The sequence below is a fragment of the Terrapene carolina genome, unplaced genomic scaffold, assembly GCF_002925995.2.
Source record: "Terrapene carolina triunguis isolate 2854851 unplaced genomic scaffold, T_m_triunguis-2.0 Scaffold111, whole genome shotgun sequence".
In the NCBI taxonomy this organism is placed as follows: domain Eukaryota; kingdom Metazoa; phylum Chordata; order Testudines; family Emydidae; genus Terrapene; species Terrapene triunguis.
Genome location: NW_020664462.1, coordinates 672,330 through 693,673, shown reverse-complemented (window position 1 = coordinate 693,673; position 21,344 = coordinate 672,330). Strand labels below are relative to the sequence as shown.

General features: G+C 43.5%; 1 protein-coding gene across 3 annotated transcripts in view; it reads left to right on the top strand.

Annotated features, from left to right (window-relative positions):
- The window catches only part of DHX30 (DExH-box helicase 30), a 42,714-nt gene that overhangs the window by 213 nt on the left and 21,157 nt on the right, over positions 1-21,344 (top strand). For 2 of the 3 annotated variants that reach the window (XM_024193822.2, XM_024193821.2), the window contains exons 1-3: positions 11,697-11,895; positions 19,305-19,435; positions 20,056-20,166. In XM_024193822.2, the coding sequence (XP_024049590.1) occupies positions 11,697-11,895; positions 19,305-19,435; positions 20,056-20,166 (441 nt within the window). Of the gene's footprint in view, positions 1-3,999; positions 4,055-11,696; positions 11,896-19,304; positions 19,436-20,055; positions 20,167-21,344 lie in introns of those variants that run through there. The other variant, XM_026652116.1, reaches the window with a different exon arrangement.

The following is a 21,344-nucleotide window of genomic DNA, read 5'->3' as shown; positions in this document are numbered from 1 at the left end:
GGAAGCAAAATTGGAAAACAAAGCTCCCAGCTGACTCCTTTTTCCTGCAACCCCACTGGTCCTCAGCCCTGCTGTAGATCCTCGTTCCCTGACTCCACATGCAGCCCTAGCGCTAGGCCTCTGGGCTCCCCATTGGGCCCACAGACCTGGATTCTGCAGTGGGACTGGGCTGGGTGTGCAGCAGGTGCCAGGGACCTTTGGGAACTCCTACTGCCAATGCTGTCCCAAGCCACCTACCAGCATCAGTGACCCTCCACAGCCTCACTAAACTTAGCAGCAGAAATCCCAGAAAGGCAGTGATGCAGAACAGAAATCTTCTCTAAAGAACCAGTGCTCCATCAGCCTCTGTGGTAGAAATTAAAAACAGTTCTTTGAGCATTGCCTGTATGGATCCCTGTTTTAGGTGAGGAGCAAGCCTTGGGAATTTTGAAATAGCAATGTCTGCATGAACTCCCTGCCAGCGTCCTTGTGATCTCCCCTACACCCAATGATGTACAAAGGGATGTGACTGCAGCTTAGTTTTTTTCTGACTGCTATGGGCAGTGAGCAAGAGCTCGGTGGTGTAGGTTGCTTCCTTGTGCGGCCTGTTTTGGGAAAACAGCTTTTTCTATATATAAATATAGATTTATGTATAGCTAGGAATAGTTACTAGAGATGGCCAAAAATCCTAATGCTTTGTTGAGCACTGTGTTTCTGGGCTGTTCTCATGCTGTTGAGGGCCTATCTAAAAATTACTAAAGTCAAGTTTGCTGGCTTCAATCTGTGTCCCTGCTGTAATTGTATTAAGTCTGTCATCAGCTAACATATTTGGTGCCTGTTCTGCTTCAGTATAAGCATGTCTCATTCTGCTTAGTCAGGTTCTAATGCTGGGCCTGGAAATGCTTCAGCACCCAGAGACTTGGCTTGGTCATCTTATGTTGTTGAGTCTAAATGTCCCACTGAACTGCCTGTTAGAAGTCCCACAGCCTCATGGTTCCATTCTCCCTAAACCCAGTGTCATGTCAAAAAGAGATACAAGCTCCCACCGCTAGCTGAGCATCAAGCCTTAACAGCAGACTTCTTGACTCTTTTTGAAACACTCCATCTCTCATTATCATTCTTCTCCTTCAGCGGCAAAGATGAAAAGAAGCCATGAGGCCACCATAATTGCGGGTCTTCCTTGGTGTCAGTGTCTTCAGCAATGTCTGGTTGCAGCATTGAGTGTCTTGGGATCGTCCATCTTGGTTTTGGGTGCTCTGGTATCATTGATGGCTTCTGGTTCGAGATCCTCTGTGTTAGGGATCTTGGCATTGGACACTCCGGTTCTGGTGCTGGATCTAGCTGATGAATGTTGGTTCCAGATGCCTCAATGCTGAGTACATCTATCCAGGCTGTTGCCTCTGTGCCGCTCCTGGCTACCCAGCTGCTGGGTGGCTAGATCCAGGCGTGACTGCCCCCAAAGCTTTCTATGTCATTCAGAGGAAACATAGCCCAATGGAGGGAACACGGGACTATGAGCTCTGGCTCTGACATTCTATGTAACCTTGAGAAAATCACTTAACCTCTCCGTCTGTGCACTTGTTCGCCTTCCATCCTTAATCTTTCTTATCTCTTTAGACAGTCCCTTCCCCAAAGGGCTTACAATCTATTACTATGTGTTTGGCCAGTGTCTGGCATAATGGGGGGTGCAGGCATCTCATTTGGGGATCTCCACGTGCTACTGTAATGTCAAGTAATTATTCATTATTTATATTGGTGGTGGTCGTGAATTGAGCTAATCTGTTGCTGAATCTCTCTGGATCTCTGTTCGCTGGCTCTGACATCTCCTTCCTTGGTGCTGAATAGTGAAGCATTCCCTCTTTTTCCTTTGCATGTTTCCTCTGTGCACTATCCTGGTGGACTTGGTCTTCAGAGCCAGGAACTATCAGAGTCAACCTTGCTGCCATCATTGATGAAGTCGTAGATCCACTCTTGGATCTCCCGATTTCAGGATTCTTCTGCCCATCCTGATGAGGGATGGGGCCTTCTTGGTTCTCTCTGAATTCATGGTCCTCCTGGCATGAATCTCACCTATTCTATACACCAAAGGCACATTAGCCCTATTGGACTATGTAGGCTCAATTTCTTGTATTACTTACATGAGACCTCATCGTGCAAGACCTTTCACTGAAGATTTAGTCTACATGCAAGTAACTGATGTCTCAATCTTTGTCGTATTTAAAGTAATGGAAGGAAAAAGATGCCACGGATATGCCTATTCCAAGATAGCCTCATCTAAGCCATATGCTTCTGTGACATCATTAGCAATCACTCCCTAATGACTTTAAAGTTTTCAAGAGCTGGCTATTTTGTATCATATTGGGATAATACTAGAGGTCAGTCCATTCCCACTCATAGATTGTCAAAGTAGAATAGACTCAGCATCCACACTTGCCATGAATTAATAGAGATACCAATACCAGCAGACATGAAGGCATTTTGTACCAAGTCTACGATGACCATTACTCCAAGACTCAGGAATGTTCATCCCCAGAGAGGCATATTAAACTGCTACCTAGCGTTCCATCCATGAATGATGTTTTGATATTCGTGCTGCATTACTACCAGGACTTAGCTTGTAGGTTGGATGATCCAATTTGGAGCATCCTGGAATCCTTAGTTGAGCAAGATTCTCCAGCCTTATCTCTTTGGGTCTGGAGACTGCTTATTAATCACCTACAGTGGGTTTTCATGCAGGCAATGCTGAAAGAAATATGTAAATATTTTTCTATAGCAGTTGTTACAGTTGTTCTTTGAGGATGACTGCTTGGATGGATCCATACTATCTGCCATTATGTATCATTGGGCTAGGAGGGAATCCAAGCTCAACAAGAACCGCTATTGAAAATACCAAGTTCATGCCCATTGTACACTCATCAGTCACCTACAGTATGGATCCATGCAGGCAATCCCCTTGAGAGATCATGTTTGCTATAGTAATTAACCATTTTTTATGGTAAGAAGCCAAATAACTTTGTATTTTTAATTGTTTATTTCAAAAATAGTGAAATAGACAAAGTGTCAACTTCTTATCACCAAAATCAGTAGGTCTGGCTCTGCATGCACACAGGGAGCAGATCTGTTGAGTATAAGAAAGGTGCCATTTTCACACAGTCACTTTTCAGAATAGAGACACGTTTTAGGCTGTTCTTGCACCGCTGGAATCAATAGGATTTTTGCTGTTGATTCCAGTGGGAGCCCTTTGAAAGCCTAGTAATAATAGTATTCTCTGAATGGGAACACCCACAAATCTGCTTCAGATCTGTTATGAAATCTTTGTTACTCTAATTCCAAGAATGCTCTAAAAACGAACTAGTGGGCATGGGTAATAGATTATTTCCAAAATTGTGGTGGTGTCCTTGTGTTTCTCTTTCCCCTATCAGATGTCATTAGTGCCACATTGAGGACAGTGCATTTTAAAATAAAATAGCTAGCTTAACTTCCTAACTTGGGCAAAAAAACAACTGAAACCTCAAACAAATGCAGGACTCTTCAATGTTTCTTATAACTGGAAAAATACATTAACAGATGTATGTCAGCCTTACGAAAAAAAACTTGTGGGGGGGGAGAGGGGGAGAAATAACAAGCGCAGTCTATCAATATATTGTATTTCATCTCAGTGGGACTTGCTATGGCTAAAATGTGAATGCCTAGAAATCAGTAGCACCTTTCATCCTGCAAATTTCCAAAGTCTTTACAAACTTGAACTGATATTTAGAGGGATCACTTCCCCCGCCTCTAGATATAACATAGCAGCTATTTAACAGAGTGCAACAACTTTATTCCGTAATTTAAGACCTCAAATAATAGATATTATAGCCAAGCAGAATGCAGTCATTCAAACTGGAATTTGATCAGAACCTTCAGCTGTATTCCTCACCTAAAAGATAGTTAGTATCAGAAAAGCTAGTGGAGGCTTAGACATTTCAGAGAGGAATATAAATTCTAACTTCCTGCCTCTTCACCCTCTTGCTTTCCTAGGAATCAGATCTTTTCACTTTGACAGAGATGTTCTCGCTGAATTCATGTAGAAAAGGTAAGGACTTGGTTGGTTTGGGGAACTCTCTCATCTCTCACCATTAATTTTTCTTGACTGATCAGCTATAGCACTAGATCTCTGGACAAAGACATCCAGTTCATAAATAATTTTACCATCCTTTTCTATGCTGGATGATATGACAGGTGTGCCATACTGCCTTGCAATGTGAGTTGATACCTCATTCATTTCAGTGTTTGTGCCACCAATACATGTTTAAATGTGCTACAAAGGAAAAGGAAGGATGTGTGAGAAAATTAGTGGCCACATTGGCAGTTGTTATGTAACACATAGGGCCCAATTCTGCCTTCCAGTATCACTCTTTTTAACTGCAAGGGGAGCCTCACATCCAAGGGTAGAATTTGTCCCTACTTGTAAAAGTGTAAATGTTTCCAAACCATAATTGTTTGATATCTAGTACTTATGCAGCAGTGTAAATCACTTTTCAGCTAGGGCAGCTGTCTGAACAAGTGTTAATGTCACAAGTATCTGTGCTTACGTTAAGTAGTACAGTAAGAGAGTCATTTCAGGGGAATACAGAAGCTGGAGATGAAAAAGAACTACTATGTCATCCAGTCCATCTCCCTGACAATGCAGGGTTGTTCCCTACAGTGCGTTACTTAGTTCTTCATCCAGTTTAGTGCTAATTAGTTTGAATTTTCCCTTTTAATTTCATCCTCCTACTATTAGTTGTATCCCTTTGTACTAGTTCAATAAGTCTCTCTCCTTGGTGTTTACATAATTCAAAATGTCAATTTATCATGTCCCTTTTTGTCATCACTCAGCCAAGCTCTTTATTTAGCTCTTTTTAGTCTTCCATCATAAGTCAGTCCCTCCAGGCACTGGTCATTTTTGTTGCTTTTTCTGAATGTCCTTCAGTAACTCAATCTTAAAATGAGCTGCTCAGAACTGAATCCAGTATTCCTGGTCTGGCTGCACCAGAGATGTACAGCGAGGGTCTATTACCTCCCTGCTCTGGGAAGTAATGCCTCTGATTCACTGCTTTGGTGGCATAACATTTCATTAGCCATTCTTGTTTCAATGTCAAGCTAAAAATTTAGGTCATCGGAAGTCACGGATCCTATAATTTAAAAAATTAATGATATTTGACATTTGTATTTCAGTGGAAAAACTTAAGATGCCAAGTAAAAATCTGGGTAGGATGGGAGGCTGAAGGAGAGCAGCAACTCATGAGGGCTAGTGGTTTGTCATGGCTGGACTGGGGGTAGGGACTTCATGGATTCTGTGACACTACTAGTTTTTTGGGGAAAGTCTTGAAGCTAGCATAGCTGGATAAGAAGCTTCTGTACAATGCTGCTGCTGCCGCCCTCCCTTTTGCAAAGGCTCATGTAGAGGAGAAGAAGGGTCAGCCGCGGCTCGCTGCTGTGAATCTGAACTGGCAAGCAGCGGGCTAGTGGTATTAAACTATTAGTTAAATGCTGTTAAACGCTTTTCATTGCAAAATAAAGGATATTTTGGTTGAAATAATGTAACCTGTGACTTCTGGCATTTTTTCCATAAATTGATTCTTGCCTTTTTTCTGTGACCAGACTTTAACTTATTATCTAATTTACCGTGACAAACCACTAGCCCTACTACTTGTATCTAATTTGCTGAACACTCTCACCCTTTTATTTTTTTCTGCATCACTGTTTCTTCCTCCCATTGAATGTGTGTTTTCCATAGTCTTCCCCAAGATGTACAGTACGTTTTTTCCATTGTTGTATTCTCCACCGATGGTTCTCATCTCTTTATTTCTGCATTCACTGGTATGCATAACTGAAAACAACTTAGTATAATCTGTGATTTTCCTTAATGCAGTGGTTCTCAACCAGAGGTCCGAGGCCCCCTGGGGGGCTGAATGCAGGTTTCAGGGAGGCCACCATGCAGGGCCAGCATTAGACTCGCTGGAGCCCAGGACAGAAGGCCAGAGCCCTGCTCTGTGGAGTTGAAGCCTGAACCCTGCCACCCGGGCTGAAGCCTGAGCATTATAACTTGGTGGCAGCCCCTGTGGCATGGGGCTCCAGGCAATTGCCCTGCTTGCTACCCCTTAACGCCAGCCCTGGTTTTTATATGCAGAAAATCAGTTATTGTGGCACAGGTGGGCTGGGGGGGGCTCAGAAAGAAAAAGGTTGAGAACCCCTGCTTTAATGGACATCTTACTCCTTCAAGATCACACTGAAGATGTTAAATAAATAAACTGGATACATTGGCATTTAACATTAATCCCCTCTACACACACACTTTTTATTTCCCCCCAGAAGTTTTACTTCCAATTAACGATTTCTATCTAAACCAATTTGAAATAATTTTTCAAGATAGAGTTCATGGGGTTTAGTATCAAATCATTTGCATCTACTGAATTTCCTTAATTTGGGCAACTTGTCTGGCAAGATTTGTTCTGTAGGAACCGATGCCATGTATTGCTTATGGTTGTCATCCTCTAGTCCTACTTTTCTCAATATTTGTTTAATTATTATATTGGGGATAGACTTATGGGATAATCTGCCAGAATCATTTCAATTTTCTTTTTTGAAATTCTGTACTGCATTTTTTTCCAGTGCCTCTCTCGTTGCCTGATTTTTCAGAAATATTTGTCATTGGTACAGTAAGTACCAATTTGCTTAATACCCTAAGATGCACATCCTCTGAGACAAGTGATTTAGCGTGTGTTCAGATCTTCCAAGTACACCTTTATCTGTTCTTTGTTAAAAGTCTTTTATATGGGGTTTTCCTAACTTAACTGTTTAGACATCTTTTAAAAATCTGCCTTCTGCATGAAAAATGTAAACGTTAAATTTCTTATTTTATCTCCCTCCTGATATTATTTTTTTTCTCTCCTGATATTTGTTGAAAGCCTTATTCCTCTTAATGATTTTTTTATACATTTTAACCAATGTAAAATCTTGGTTTACAAACAAAGTATTTACTGATTAATAAATGACATTTAAACTAACAAATAAATAGATCTCACTACTGTAAAGAGGCACTCTCAATTTAATTGTAGCCCAAAGTGCATACGTTATAAATAGACTTAATAAAAGTTAAGGTGTATATAAATATTTTGACCATTTTAAAAAAGAATTCTGATGGGGGGTGGGAGGATTAAAGCATCCCTTCAGTGGTAGGATAGTTGACATCCATATGTTACAGTATTAAGAACTTTATGCTCAAAACATTTAATTGTTAAAACTGACCAAATTTAATTTTTTTCAAGGTGAGAAAAATGCAAACAGTGAACAATATAAATAAGTATTTTTTAATTCTCAAATGTTAGTATCTAAAGTGTTAGTAAAATAATGAAGTTTGATTGCAACTGAGACACTGTAAACTTGAAGTATGGTCAGTATGTATCTCTCTTTTTTTTTTTTTTTTTTTTTAATTACTTTCAGGTACTAAACCTGCTCCTGAACTTTCCCTGCTGATTGGTGTAGTTCTTGAAGTCAGATCTTCCTGTTTGCTTGCTTGCTTTTTTGTTTGTTTGGTTGTTGTTTTTTAAATGTGGTCTCATTACTATGTGAAAAATCTGAAAAAAAAAAAAAAAAAAAAAAGGGAGAATATGACTCAGCTATGTTGGCGAAATGGTGAAAATATACACAAGGTGTTAGCAAATGCATTTTTGTCTTCTACTCTTCAAATTTGTAATAGTTTAAAAAAAATCAGAAGTGATATTTTTTAAGTTGGTGGTGCCCCTTTAACATATTTAAAAGATCAGGGGAGTAGAAGTCGGAATATCTGGATACCATTCGCAGCACTGCACTATCTTGTTCTGGTTTGAGCAAGTGAATCATAAACATCTCTGTGGGTCAGTTTCCTCATTGGTAAAAATTGTGTAATGCTAACCTTTAAGGGGTTGTTGCGAGGCTCAGAAAGTGCTTTGAGGTCCTCACCTCAAAAGCTATAATATCTTAGATGTATAAATAGGCTTAATTTCTCTTATGTTGCTTCTGGCTGATATGCATGTGAGCCAGAGATAAAACAAAGAGTAGATTTGCTACCTGAGGGCACTCAAGGGGGAGCAGCAGGCTAAATGATATTTATACAATGTCGGATGTAAATATGACTATACTTTAAAAATAAAAAGGGGTGGGGGGAAGGTACTACTATTTAAATTACTGGCATACCTGGCCTGGAGCTTGAAGTTCTTTGTTTAACCTCAGAACAGGTATGGGCAGGACCAGTGCACACTTCCCCCATTCTGCCCTTTCCCTCAACTTTGACGTGGAGAGAGCCCCTGTACCAGGGAGAGGGATCCCTTGCTTTCTAGCCCTATTTACTTCTCGGCCTTTGCAATGCAGATTCCCAATGGGGAGTGGGTACATAAGAACATAAGAAAGGCCGTACCTACCGGGTCAGACCAAAGGTCCATCTAGCCCAGTATCCTGTCTGCCGACAGTGGCCAATCCCAGGTGTCCCAGAGGGAGTGAACCTAACAGGCAATGATCAAGTGATCTCTCTCCTGCCATCCATCTCCACCCTCTGACAGACAGAGGCTAGGGACACCATTCCTTACCTGTCCTGGCTAGTAGCCATTAATGGACTTAACCTCCATGAATTTATCCAGTTCTCTTTTAAACTCTGTTATAGTCCTAGCCTTCACAACCTCCTCAGGTAAGGAGTTCCACAAGTTGACTGTGCGCTGCGTGAAGAAGAACTTCCTTTTATTTGTTTTAAACCTGCTGCCTATTAATTTCATTTGATGACCCCTAGTTCTTGTATTATGGGAATAAGTAAATAACTTTTCCTTATCCACTTTCTCCACATCACTCATGATTTTATATACCTCTATCATATCCCCCCTTAGTCTCCTCTTTTCCAAGCTGAAGAGTCCTAGCCTCTTTAATCTCTCCTCATATGGGACCCGTTCCAAACCCTTAATCATTTTAGTTGCCCTTTTCTGAACCTTTTCTAGTGCCAGTATATCTTTTTTGAGATGAGGAGACCACATCTGTACACAGTATTCGAGATGAGGGCGTACCATCGATTTATATAAGGGCAATAATATATTCTCAGTCTTATTCTCTATCCCCTTTTTAATGATTCCTAACATCCTGTTTGCTTTTTTGACCGCCTCTGCACACTGCGTGGACATTTTCAGAGAACTATCCACGATGACTCCAAGATCTTTTTCCTGACTTGTTGTAGCTAAATTAGCCCCCATCATATTGTATGTATAGTTGGGGTTATTTTTTCCAATGTGCATTACTTTACATTTATCCAAATTAAATTTCATTTGCCATTTTGTTGCCCAATCACTTAGTTTTGTGAGATCGTTTTGAAGTTCTTCACAGTCTGATTTGGACTTAACTATCTTTAGCAGTTTAGTATCATCTGCAAACTTTGCCACCTCACTGTTTACCCCTTTCTCCAGATCATTTATGAATAAGTTGAATAGGATTGGTCCTAGGACTGACCCTTGGGGAACACCACTAGTTACCCCTCTCCATTCTGAGAATTTACCATTAATTCCTACCCTTTGTTCCCTGTCTTTTAACCAGTTCTCAATCCATGAAAGGACCTTCCCTTTTATCCCATGGCAGCTTAATTGCTGGGATCACCTCTAGAGCCCTTTTTAAATATTGACGTTATATTAGCTAACTTCCAGTCATTGGGTACAGAAGCTGATTTAAAGGACAGGTTACAAACCTTAGTTAACAGTTCTGCAACTTCACATTTGAGTTCTTTCAGAACTCTTGGGTGAATGCCATCTGGTCCCGGTGACTTGTTAATGTTAAGTTTATCAATTAATTCCAAAACCTCCTCTCGTGACACTTCAAACCGTGACAGTTCCTCAGATTTGTCACCTACAAAAGCCAGCTCAGGTTTGGGAATCTCCCTAACATCCTCAGCTGTGAAGACTGAAGCAAAGAATCCATTTAGTTTCTCTGCAATGACTTTATCGTCTTTAAGCGCTCCTTTTGTATCTCGATCATCAAGGGGCCCCACTGGTTGTTTAGCAGGCTTCCTGCTTCTGATGTACTTAAAAAACATTTTGTTATTACCTTTGGAGTTTTTGGCTAGCCGTTCTTCAAACTCCTCTTTGGCTTTTCTTATTACATTCTTGCACTTAATTTGGCAGCGTTTATGCTCCTTTCTATTTGCCTCACTAGGATTTGACTTCCACTTTTTAAAGGAAGTCTTTTTATCTCTCACTGCTTCTTTTACATGGTTGTTAAGCCACAGTGGCTCTTTTTTAGTTCTTTTACTGTGTTTCTTAATTTGGGGTATACATTGAAGTTGGGCCTCTATTATGGTGTCTTTAAAAAGCGCCCATGCAGCTTGCAGGGATTTCACTTTAGTCACTGTACCTTTTAACTTCTGTTTAACTAACCCCCTCATTTTTGCATAGTTCCCCCTTTTGAAATTAAAAGCCACAGTGTTGGGCTGTTGAGATGTTCTTCCCTCCACAGGGATGTTGAATGCTATTGTATTATGGTCACTATTTCCAAGCGGTCCTGCTATAGTTACCTCTTGGACCAGCTCCTGTGCTCCACTCAGGACTAAATCTAGAGTTGCCTCTCCCCTTGTGGGTTCCCGTACCAGCTGCTCCATGAAGCAGTCATTTAAAGTATCGAGAAATTTTATCTCTGCATTTCGTCCTGAAGTGAAATGTTCCCAGTCAATATGGGGATAATTGAAATCCCCCACTATTATTGAGTTCTTAATTTTGATAGCCTCTCTAATTTCCCTTAGCATTTCATCATCACTATCACCGTCCTGGTCAGGTGGTCGATAATAGATCCCTAATGTTATATTCTTATTAGAGCATGAAATTTCTATCCATAGAGATTCTATGGAACATGCGGATTTGCTTAAGATTTTTACTTCATTTGATTGTACATTTTCTTTCACATATAGTGCCACCCCCCCCCCCCACACACACACACGATCTGTTCTGTCCTTCTGATATATTTTGTACCCTGGAATGATTGTGTCCCATTGATTGCTCTCAGTCCACCAGGTTTCTGTGATGCCTATTATATCAATATCCTCCATTATCACGAGGCACTCTAGTTCACCCATCTTATTATTTAGACTTGTAGCATTTGTGTACTTTAAAAACTTGTCACTGTTTATTTGTCTGCCCTTTTCTGATGTATCAGATTCTTTTTTATGTGAATGTTTATCATCTGATCTGGCCCTTACATTATCCTCCTCCATCCTCTGCTCCTGACTAGAACCTGGAGATTCTCTATCATTAGACTCTCCCCTAAGAGAAGTCTCTGTCCGATCCACATGCTCCTCTGCAGCAGTTGGCTTTCCCCCATCTCCTAGTTTAAAAACTGCTGTACAACCTTTTTAATGTTTAGTGCCAGCAGTAGGGGATGAGTGGACAGTATCAATTGCAGGAAGGCCCCAGAACCACCGTTGAATGTGAATGGGTAAGTTACTATCAATCAGGGGCGGCGGAGCCTGGAGGAGCGAAAGGGGGTGTCGGGCAAGGAGGGGGCAGTTCGCTAGAGGGCAAGGGTGTGGAGGCAGGACCGCTCCCAGCAGCTCCTGTGCTCAAGCTCCTCCTTGTCTGCAATGCTCCGGTCTCCTCGCTAGGGGCCGCTGCGTTCAGGGGGTTCCTCCTTGCGCAGGCCGCGCCCCCGTCGTTGTCCCTGCCCGGCCTGAAACCGGTAGTGGGCGGTCTGGCAAGATGGCGGCGCCCAGGCGGCTCCTGCTGGCGCTGGTGTGTGGCGCTTCCGGGCCGCGGCGCTACCGCCGGGCGGGGCTGGTGGAAGCGGGCGGCGCCACGCGGAGCCTGTGCGCGGGCGGCCCCCTGAGAGAGGCCGAGCCCGGGGCGGAACAGGAGCCGGGAGCGGACGGAGCGGGAGAAGCCGGCGCAATGGTGAAGGGTGAGCGCCCTCCGCATGGGCCGGCGGATCTTCCCCTGAGGCGGGGGTGGGAGGGCGACAAAGGCAGCGGCCCCGCTTCCGCCATGGGGGGGCGGCGGCGGCAGATTCCCCCCCCCTAGGGAATGTCCCCCCCCCTCTCCCCAGCGCGGCACATCCCTCCTCCCTGAGCTCGCCGGCCGGCCGGCTTCTTTCTAACTTGAGGGCGGGTAGGCCCAGGCGACGGGCCCGGCGCTGCGCGGCACAGCCCCGGCGAGGGAGTTCAGACCTCTGCCGGGAAGGGATGGGGTGGACGGGACCGGGCGCCCTCTGCGATCCGTGGGTCTCGGGGCCCGCTGCCTGGCAAACCAGCGCAGGGGGGAGCTGGTGCTTGGTGTGATCGCTGCAGAGAGACTCGTGGGGCCTGGAGTGACCCTGCAGGGCAGGGATTCCTGGCTGGAATCTGGAGCGAGGGACACGAACGGGTGAGTGGGCCCCCCTGCCCTGTCCTGTCCCTCTCCTACTGTTGCTTCCGCAGGTAAAGTGGCGGATGGCGCTGCTTTCTAGGGCCTCATCTCTTTTCCCATTGTGACCACCAACACGGGTGTGAAACTGCAGGTGCTGATCAACAACGAGTCCTGGGCCTGGCTACTTGGATAACTGTGGAGCACTTGGGATGGTGGTGGTGGTGGCTCCTGAAGCCTGTCTTTAATAAAGATTAGGATGGTTCTGGGCTTCCGGAATGTGAATCTCTCAGTATTATGAACATTCATTCTGTGTTCTGCCTCTGATTTACAAATAGGGTGGATTGGATGCTCAGGAGAGTGGTGAAAGGCTCCATATCCTTTTACCTCAAGGTCACTTGTTTGAATCTGGTCCAGACTGGCCGTGACTGAAAGCCTTTGCATCTCTCAGCCTTCTGGTTTAGCCTATGTGAAATGAAAATATCCTAATAAATGGTCCTCTCTTTGGCATCTGCTGAGGGGTTATCAACTGAACAGGCTGTGGAGAGGAAACGTCCTCTCCTATCTGTACAGAGAGCTAGGACAGTGTGTAGGTAGATTTCCCTGCCACTGCCCATACTGTCCCTGTTTTGTGGGCAGAAGACTTCGGTCTGTAGCGCTGGCAGGCTGGCATCTTTGACTAGCTAATGTCTCTGTCCAAACCAAATGAAATGTAAAAAGTAAGCTGGATGTTAAAAATTCCTGTTTACCATAAATTCCTATGTGTAACAACTTCCACAAATTACATATGGGAAACTGTTTGTTAGAGCCTGCTGGGGATTCCTCTCTGAATATCATCCTTCAGCGTGTAGCAGACGCTCACTTGAGTTACAATTTGTTTCCCTCTTAATGTCCTTATCCCATTCAGGGCTGACTTAATTGTGCACTTAAAATCTCACACATTTTAAAAAAGCCTTTACACCTTTCAGTTATCTAGTTAAAACCTTGCATACCCTTTTTAAAAAGGTTATGTGTCTTTCAAGGATGTTTGCAAATATAGTAATAAGCCATGACAGGCTTACTACAGGTATGATATTAAGCTACTAGTGCACAGATGCTTTGTGAGGTATAATGCCAAAGGCTGAGAGCCTTCATCTACCCAAGAAGTGTCCTGGAAGGCTTATTGCTGTCATATGATGGTTTACGTGTACATTCAGTTTTTTTTAAATATAGTGTGTGTTTTGGTTGGGCTTATGTCTGTGAGCTTCCACTATGGAAATTAGTTCCTACTAAAAGGATAAGAGAAAATAGTAGGAAAAAAGTTATATAAATACACCTCTACCCCAATATAACGCTGTTCTCGGGAGCCAAAAAAATCTTACAACGCACTTTCACCTGTAACGCGGTATCAAACTTGCTTTGATCTGCCGGAGTGTGGCAGCCCTCCCCCCCGGAGCACTGCTTTACCGCGTTATATCCGAATTCGTGTTATATCGGGTCACGTTATATATCGGGTCACGTTATATCGGGGTAGAGGTGTACCTCTATCTCAAATATTTTCACTTTTTTAACCCTTCTTTGTCTCTAATTGGTCACTTACTTCCCTTTCCCCTCAAAAGCCCCACTATCCTTTAGCAGTTTATGACCTAACAGCTTTCAGCTCTTGCATATAAAGTGGCCTGTTGAACAGCTACCAATTTAATCTGTTTTCCAGTGAAAATGTTAGAACTGAAACAATCCCACCCCACCCCAAACTGCTTCTGAAAGGGCAGTTTGACACACAGGGAGAGGAGACATTGTAAACTCATTTTTTCTCCTTTAGCACCCCATTTTCCTCCAGACAACTACCACCTTCTTCATCCATCCCCAGATGCCCTGTCTTTGTGCTTCCCTTAATTTTTCCCCAATGCCCATTTAACATAATAAGTATTGCAGTCTTTTTGTGTTTCAGTGAGATCTTGGCTGTACACTGTTGGGAGCTGGCCTACTTTGTGACATCAAAAAGCCCAACCAGCCAACCAGAATGCTGCTTGGGTGTTACAGGCAGACTTTGACAGTGATGACAGTGATTCAGATAAAGCTGGGGCAGATTGCTGGAGTCTCTTCTTCCTCATTGCCTTCTATTGAGTTCTCCAGTGGTTGAGGTGGTTTCAGGATGCTCACTGAAAGAATAAAAGGTCTGCCTCATTCAACATGTAAGGTGTCTTTAAGGGCTCCCTGAAAGCCTGAGCTCCATCTCTGTGACTATTACTTGAGCTCATAGGGAGCATGAAAGTCACTTTGAGGTATTTCTTATGGAGGCAGGTCCCAAGCCTTCCACTGTCAGGTTGGTGTCTTCAGGCTCAATTTATCCAGGTACCTTGGCACTGACATCTGGTGAAACCACTACAGATATTGAAAATGCATCTCTGATCTGAGGTCTTTTCTGGGTCTGTTACTGAAATCCATATGAATTTTGTTTTGCAGCAATAAGGAATCTTTTCCTTCCTCTCTGCAGCTACACAGATTTGCCTCACTAGTTGTCGTTTGTGGTTCTCCAATTTGAGATGATCTACCCTAATTCTAAGGGTTATTGCTGTCATACTTAGATTGTAAGCACTTTAGGGCAGGGACTGCACGGTCTTTTATTTGTATTGTGCCTATCCTACTGGGTGATGCTGTATTGTAAATATTTGTAGTGGAGTCCAACCTGAGAACTCTGGTGTGTAGTCCTGTAGCAAGAAAGGTCCTACTGTAATTATCTACATGAGTGGGTGTTGGCGGGCCACAAGCTTTTCATCCTTGTACATGTCTGATGCTTTGGGGGCATTCTCCATCAGGTTTCCTTAATTTTTATGGACCTTGGTCTTCCTGCATATCTCTGTTGCTCATTTCCAGCCTCTTTCTGAGGAAGAGGATATGGAGGAAGTTATGAACAGTCAAGATCAACCTAACAGTCTTTTGTTATTCCCCACATAAGAATGTAGGCCATTCAGTCTCTCCACTTAACAATTTTTGGCATTTCCTGGATTTGCTGGGGCTGATAGAGTCTTAGGTTCTATGGATGGGATTTTCAAAAGCACTTGATGTTGGCCTTACTCTGCTCCCATTGAAGTCAATGGTAAAATTCCCACCGTCTTCTAGAGTTAGGTCAATGCTGAGTGCTTTTTACAACCCACCTTGACTTGTCTACTATCCAAGAAGGGAAGACTTTCTCTCTCTCTCTATAGATGTGGCCTGCTAGGGACTAAAGACTAAAACCAGCGTCCATTTCATCCATCTTGGGGATACCAGGTACCAACTCTCTCAACCGGGTTTTGACTACCTTTTAGCCTATCTGCAATCCGGGCCTCTAGTCTTGGCAGTCACAGAGACTGTAGTGGTAGGTGACATCCGCTACATGGTCCCACTGCAGCAGTTAGCCAGCTGCAATCACAGAAAAGCTTCCTAACTGCTACAGAACTGCTTTAAAATCACTGATGGGTACATGACTGGAAATGTGGTGCACATGGCTTGAAATACTTGATGAGGATGTCAAAATGCACAGTGATGTTGCTGAACGCCTTCCTGGAGGCACGGAGAAAGATTGGTCGACCTGGAAGTGTTTAAATCACCTCTGAACAAGAGTTGGCAAGTCAAAAGTCAATATGCAGAAGTGGGGCTGTTCCAACAACCCAGACACATGACTGCATCAAAACACAAATTGTGGGATATCTGTTGGTCTGCTGGCTCCTGGAGGAACCGTGCACCATGGAAGATCTCACCAAGGCTACAGACTGGGCCTAACACTGGAAAAGTCTGATTGTGGTGGAAGGACAAGGTAAGAAGTCTCAGAGAGATAAGTCATCCTGCTTTTGGATGAAGGTGCCAAGAAATTCAGTCTGCCAAGGAGGAAACCACACTCACTGCAACTTGGGAATTCAGGTTTGCATCTTCAAATACTTCTGGTGATGCATGTCTTCTCCACATGGGATTAGCCCATTTCAGTTCTGGAATTGAGGATCTAAAATGATTATTGGGGTGACTCCTTGGGTGCTGCACATTCTGTAACAATGTCAGTAGCTATGAGGCATACATTGTTGCTCAGCTGGCAATTCAGATCTTGATCTACAAGCCAAAATGGAGGATTTTGCCATTTGGAGGAACCATTCTCCTTTGCTCCCAGATGGATTAAACACTGAAGTTGACTACAGATCCATCTCAAAATCCTTGGTGTCATTATATAAAACGTCTGATCTTCGTAGATACCTGTGACAAGGTCCTCCTCATCTTTTGTCTGCTCCTTATCACAGATTTCCTCAGAAGCAGTCCTGTTTCTCAAAGCAGAGGCAATCAGAGACCAAAAATACATGCTCTTGTTAATGGCAGTCCATGTAACTCATCATCATCATCTACAAAGTGGGTTTAGTGGGGGTGATTGTGAATTGTTTCTCTCCTTTTCCCTCTAAGAATGGGATTACTGTAGACAGACTATTAGTGTTAGAGGATTGTTAGAAAATGTTACCCCATGCCACCTACCAACCCTCCCCTCTCTTCATGGACCCCTGTCATGGGACTGTATTGAGTGAAGTAGCCTTCTTTCTGCTCGAAGTGAGAGAGGAGGTTCTTTTAGAAATATCAGGGAGAGGGGTTTATTCACATTTAGTTTTTCCTAAGAAAAGGCACCATTGCAAATTGTAGCTAACAAAATTGAACAAGTACATCAGACAGTGATGTTAGCTTTCATTATCCCTTCCCTAATTATACAAGATCAGTTTGAGGCATCCTTTTAGGTTGAGACCATTTTCTCTTTCTCTCTCTTCTCTCCCCCCCCCCCCCCCGCCCAATCCCCCCCAAAATAAGAGATTAACAGTACAGAGTACTCTGTATGTAGTTCTCTATGGTTCCAGGGGCCTTGACCAGGTAAGTGCCTGGCAGAAGTGGTAGCCCATGTAAAACATTGTATTGAATCCAAGACTCTCCTTGCCTGGATTCTGAAAGCACAGCTCTACAAGAACCCAGTTGACTCTACAGACAGCGAGGGCACATTTCCTGTCTCTGGTCTGCAGGATAAGCCTAGAAAATTAGAAGGAGTCACAGGGATTGTTCTGGACTCTAGATCAGCATCTTTCTATTTGCCAGAGGACAGAATCCAGGATATGGGAGGTCGGTGGTCTCCAAAAGCCTTTCCGTGTAATATAATTTTTGTGGCTTCTTATACCTGTATGATACTATTTGCCAGGCTCTACACGAAAGCCCTGCAGAGTTGGTTAAGGATAGTATATCTGCCACAGTACAACATAGAGTCTGTCAGTGATCTCCCAGAAGATCCAGGAGACAGTCTCTTCTGTGGTGAACAATGTTCCGATATGCCTGTAAATGATACTGTCTGGTCACTTCAGAGGCAACTCCTTCAATAAATATTTCTGCCTGAAGAGAAAATGCCTTTATCTATACTTCAGAGGTAGCAGCGAATCAATTTCTTGACAGATGCTGTCCTCTTGGCTTGGAGTCAGGAGTTCTCATGTCTTCCTGCAATATCTCTGCTACCAAGAGCTCTCAGCAAAACTAAACAGCACAGAGTGTGAGTGAGATTAATAGCTCTGACTAGAACAGATCACTTCTTGTTCACATATCTCCGAGGCTTTGTGTTGGTAGCTGAACAGCTGATTCTTTCTCTCGTCATCTGAAATCCCTGACTTTTAGCAACCAGGATTGTAATGTATTGATGAAATCTGACTGACCAGAGGAAATTCAGCAAATCTTTCTGGAGAGTTGTAAACCTTCCATGAAAGAGGCCTATGCCTTAAAGGTGACTTGCAAAGGTTCATTAAGGGGCCTCTAGAATAACGGGGGAATGTTTCCGTTACTGAAATCTGCTAAACGTCTACGTGTGTGCTGCATGAACATATGACACATTACTCATCTTAGCAGTTGGGACATATGCTCAGCTTGGGTAAGCAGTTCTCCTCAGACCCACCTCCTTAGTTGCTGTTAGTGCGAGTTAATCTTGCAAAAGTGGAGGTCTGTGCTGACAAACTCCAAGGAGAGGTCCCATACCAGTAACTGGTTCTCTGAGCAGATTCAGTTTAGATCCCCACTTCCCTTTCCCTCTTCTTTGAGTCCTGCTGCTAAACTTAAATTCAGTGGACAGCAGCTGTGGTGGAGTTAGGGAGCCACAGCTCCTTAAATAACCTCCCACCATGTATCTAGATCCCACAGTGCATTTCTTCAAGGCACTACTTTCTAGAGGCCATTGACTTGGCATTGAGGGGGTATGTGCATCCCAAGTATTTGGGTTTGTACTAACAATCTGTTCAAAATGCAGTTATTGCTCAATAACCTTTTTGCCATTTTACAATTGGTGTTCGGTTGGAGTTTTTTTGAGTTGGGGTGCCAGGGGGGTTGCATTTGTCTCAAGTCAATTAAAACAATTAGTTTCACTTATTTCGTTTCATTTTCTAGCTTCAGGGGCTAGCCCAGTGCCGCGCTGTTTAGGTTCTGAACACTTCAAGGGAATGTTTGCATCCAAAGAAATGGATTTCAATTAGATTTTTTTTTTATTGTGGAAATGTTTTCATTCATCTCAAAGCTTATAAAACTTGTTTGTACAACATAAAGTGTTTCTAGATTGGTCTTCATGGTGTGTCCTTGAGTCACGAAACCAACAGTTCCAACCATGACGCAATCTGAGTAGAATATTTTCAGGTTTTTTGAAAGTGGAATAAGTAAACATAGCTGCCTGACTTCTCCTGAAATCCAGACCAGAATAGCTGTTGGTGTGTTGGTAATGGAGTGTCCTCCAGTGCTGAGAGCCCAGGGGACTTCAGGGTTTCTGGATTCTGTTCCACCGACACATTGCAAGACCATGGGCGAAGCACTTTCTGCCTCTAGTTCCCCATCTGTAAAACAGGGATAATATTAGACCTTACAGCACTTCAGTGAGATAAGAGTTTATAACATGCTCTAGCTCCTTTAAACAGGACTATACACGTATTAAAATGGCATTCACTTTTTCCATTGTTCTTTCAGATTCCAGAGACTTGTTGAAAGAATTTCCACAGCCGAAAAACTTGCTCAACAGTGTGATTGGAAGAGCCCTGGGGATCTCTCATGCAAGAGACAAACTGGTGTATATCCACACTAACGGGCCAAGAAAAAAGGTAATTCCATTATTAACCTCTGGCTGTGGGAGGAGTGCTTGTACGTGTAGGTGGCAAAGGGCCAGGAATACTCAGAGTTGTAAGTGATTTTTAATATACACGTCTGAAGCACTATTGCAATTCTAAATGGTTTATTGCACAGTAGTATGTGTTTCAAATATACTCCCCCTTCCGTCTGGTTCTTCATCTCAGCACATTTAATATGCATGTAAAAACCCAATCTCCATCTCTAACCCACCCTGTTTGTGGAAGGATGATTATTTGACATAACTAGTTTGCTGTAGTTGGCTTCTTTCAGCAGGGAGGCAGCATGTGCACAGGGCAGCGTGCTGGGAGTCAGACCTGAGTTCTAATCTTAGTTTTGCCACTGACCTACTATGTGATTGCGGGCAAGTCGCCTCACTTCTCTGGGCTTCAGCTGTCGCATCTGTAAAAAGAGGCTAAATGAAAAGCCCTTTGAGATCCTCTACTGAAAAGTACTAGCTGAAAATAAGTGCTGCTCAGTGATATTTATTAAACCTTTCTCTTGCTTGGCATTCAGAGAGGTCACCCAAGCACTAGGAGGAGAGGGCTTGGGTTCTGCACTGTCTCTCACTTCACTGCTCTTCTTTTCTTTTCAGAAAGTCACTCTGCACATCAAATGGCCTAAGAACGTGGAAGTGGAAGGCTATGGGACCAAAAAGATCGATGCTGAGAGGCAGGCTGCAGCTGCTGCATGCCAGCTCTTCAAGGTGAGCTACTGTTCCTCTCCTCTTCTTCTCCCTCCCCCCCCCCCCCCCCATCATCCCTGCCAAGAGTCAAGAAGAGGCCTCTGAACTTGCTGGCCTACCTTAATGGCTGTTTGACCTCTGGCTTATTTAAAGCTCTTTCCTCCTCCGTTTTCTCAGTTGTTTTGTCTTCTAGTCAGGAATGGAGGCAGCCCCACTGTTGGCTGGCAGTGGCTGGATGCGACTGAGCTTGCACGCCCACTTGCTCCCATGGCCAAGCAAGTAGGCTGTCTGAATTCATTAACAGGCCTTGAGCTACTTCTCCGTTATGTCCTTTGTTGTCCTCAATCTCCAACCAAAGCTCATCACTCTTGGGAGAGATGTGTGCACCTAATGCTGTCCCTGTGTGTTCTTCACTGAGAAGCTCTCGCTGTCGGACAATATAAAGTTCTATTGGGAGCTGTTTGGGAGGGAGCACGGTCTAGTGGCTAGAGAACCACACTGGAAGGCGGGGTTCTAGGTGCTAGTCCCAGCCCTGCAGTTGATTTTGCTGTGACCTCGAGCAAGTTGCGTCACCTCTCTGTTCCTTTGTTTCCTCGTCTGTAAAATGGGGACAATACTGACCTATGTGCTATTAAGCAACCTAAATACAGGGGTCGCTGCAGCTCCCCCCAGAATTTAAATCTAATTGCTTCCAAAAATTAAAAGAGCAATATGGTGGCAAAGCCAGGCACTCAAAGGTTAGGAAATGACAGAATTAAGGTTGCCTATGCAACCCTTAATTTGGCCCCTTTATGCATATTGCATTATGATGCCGTCTTTAATTACATGATCACAGATTCTTTTTCCACAGGATCCCTGCCTCATTCAGTGCACAGGTTGGATGGTGCTCATTGAATGAGTAGCGATGGAATATTTTGTGGTGGTGTTGTTGTTCAGTGTGCAGCCCTAGACCTTACTTACTGTCCAGTATGAGACGCATAGAAGCTATGAAAAGCTAAAGCTTCTCAATGAAATGGTTGTAAGAATTTTTTTTGTCATGGGGAGGGAGGAAGATATATTTGACCTCAACTGTTTTCTCAGAAGCAGCTGAACCATTTTTGCTGCAATTTTTCAAAACAGTTCAGCCCAATGCATGCATTTGGCACAGAAAATTTCAGACTGAATGGTTAGTTTAGCAGAGCTTTACCCAACTGAAAACA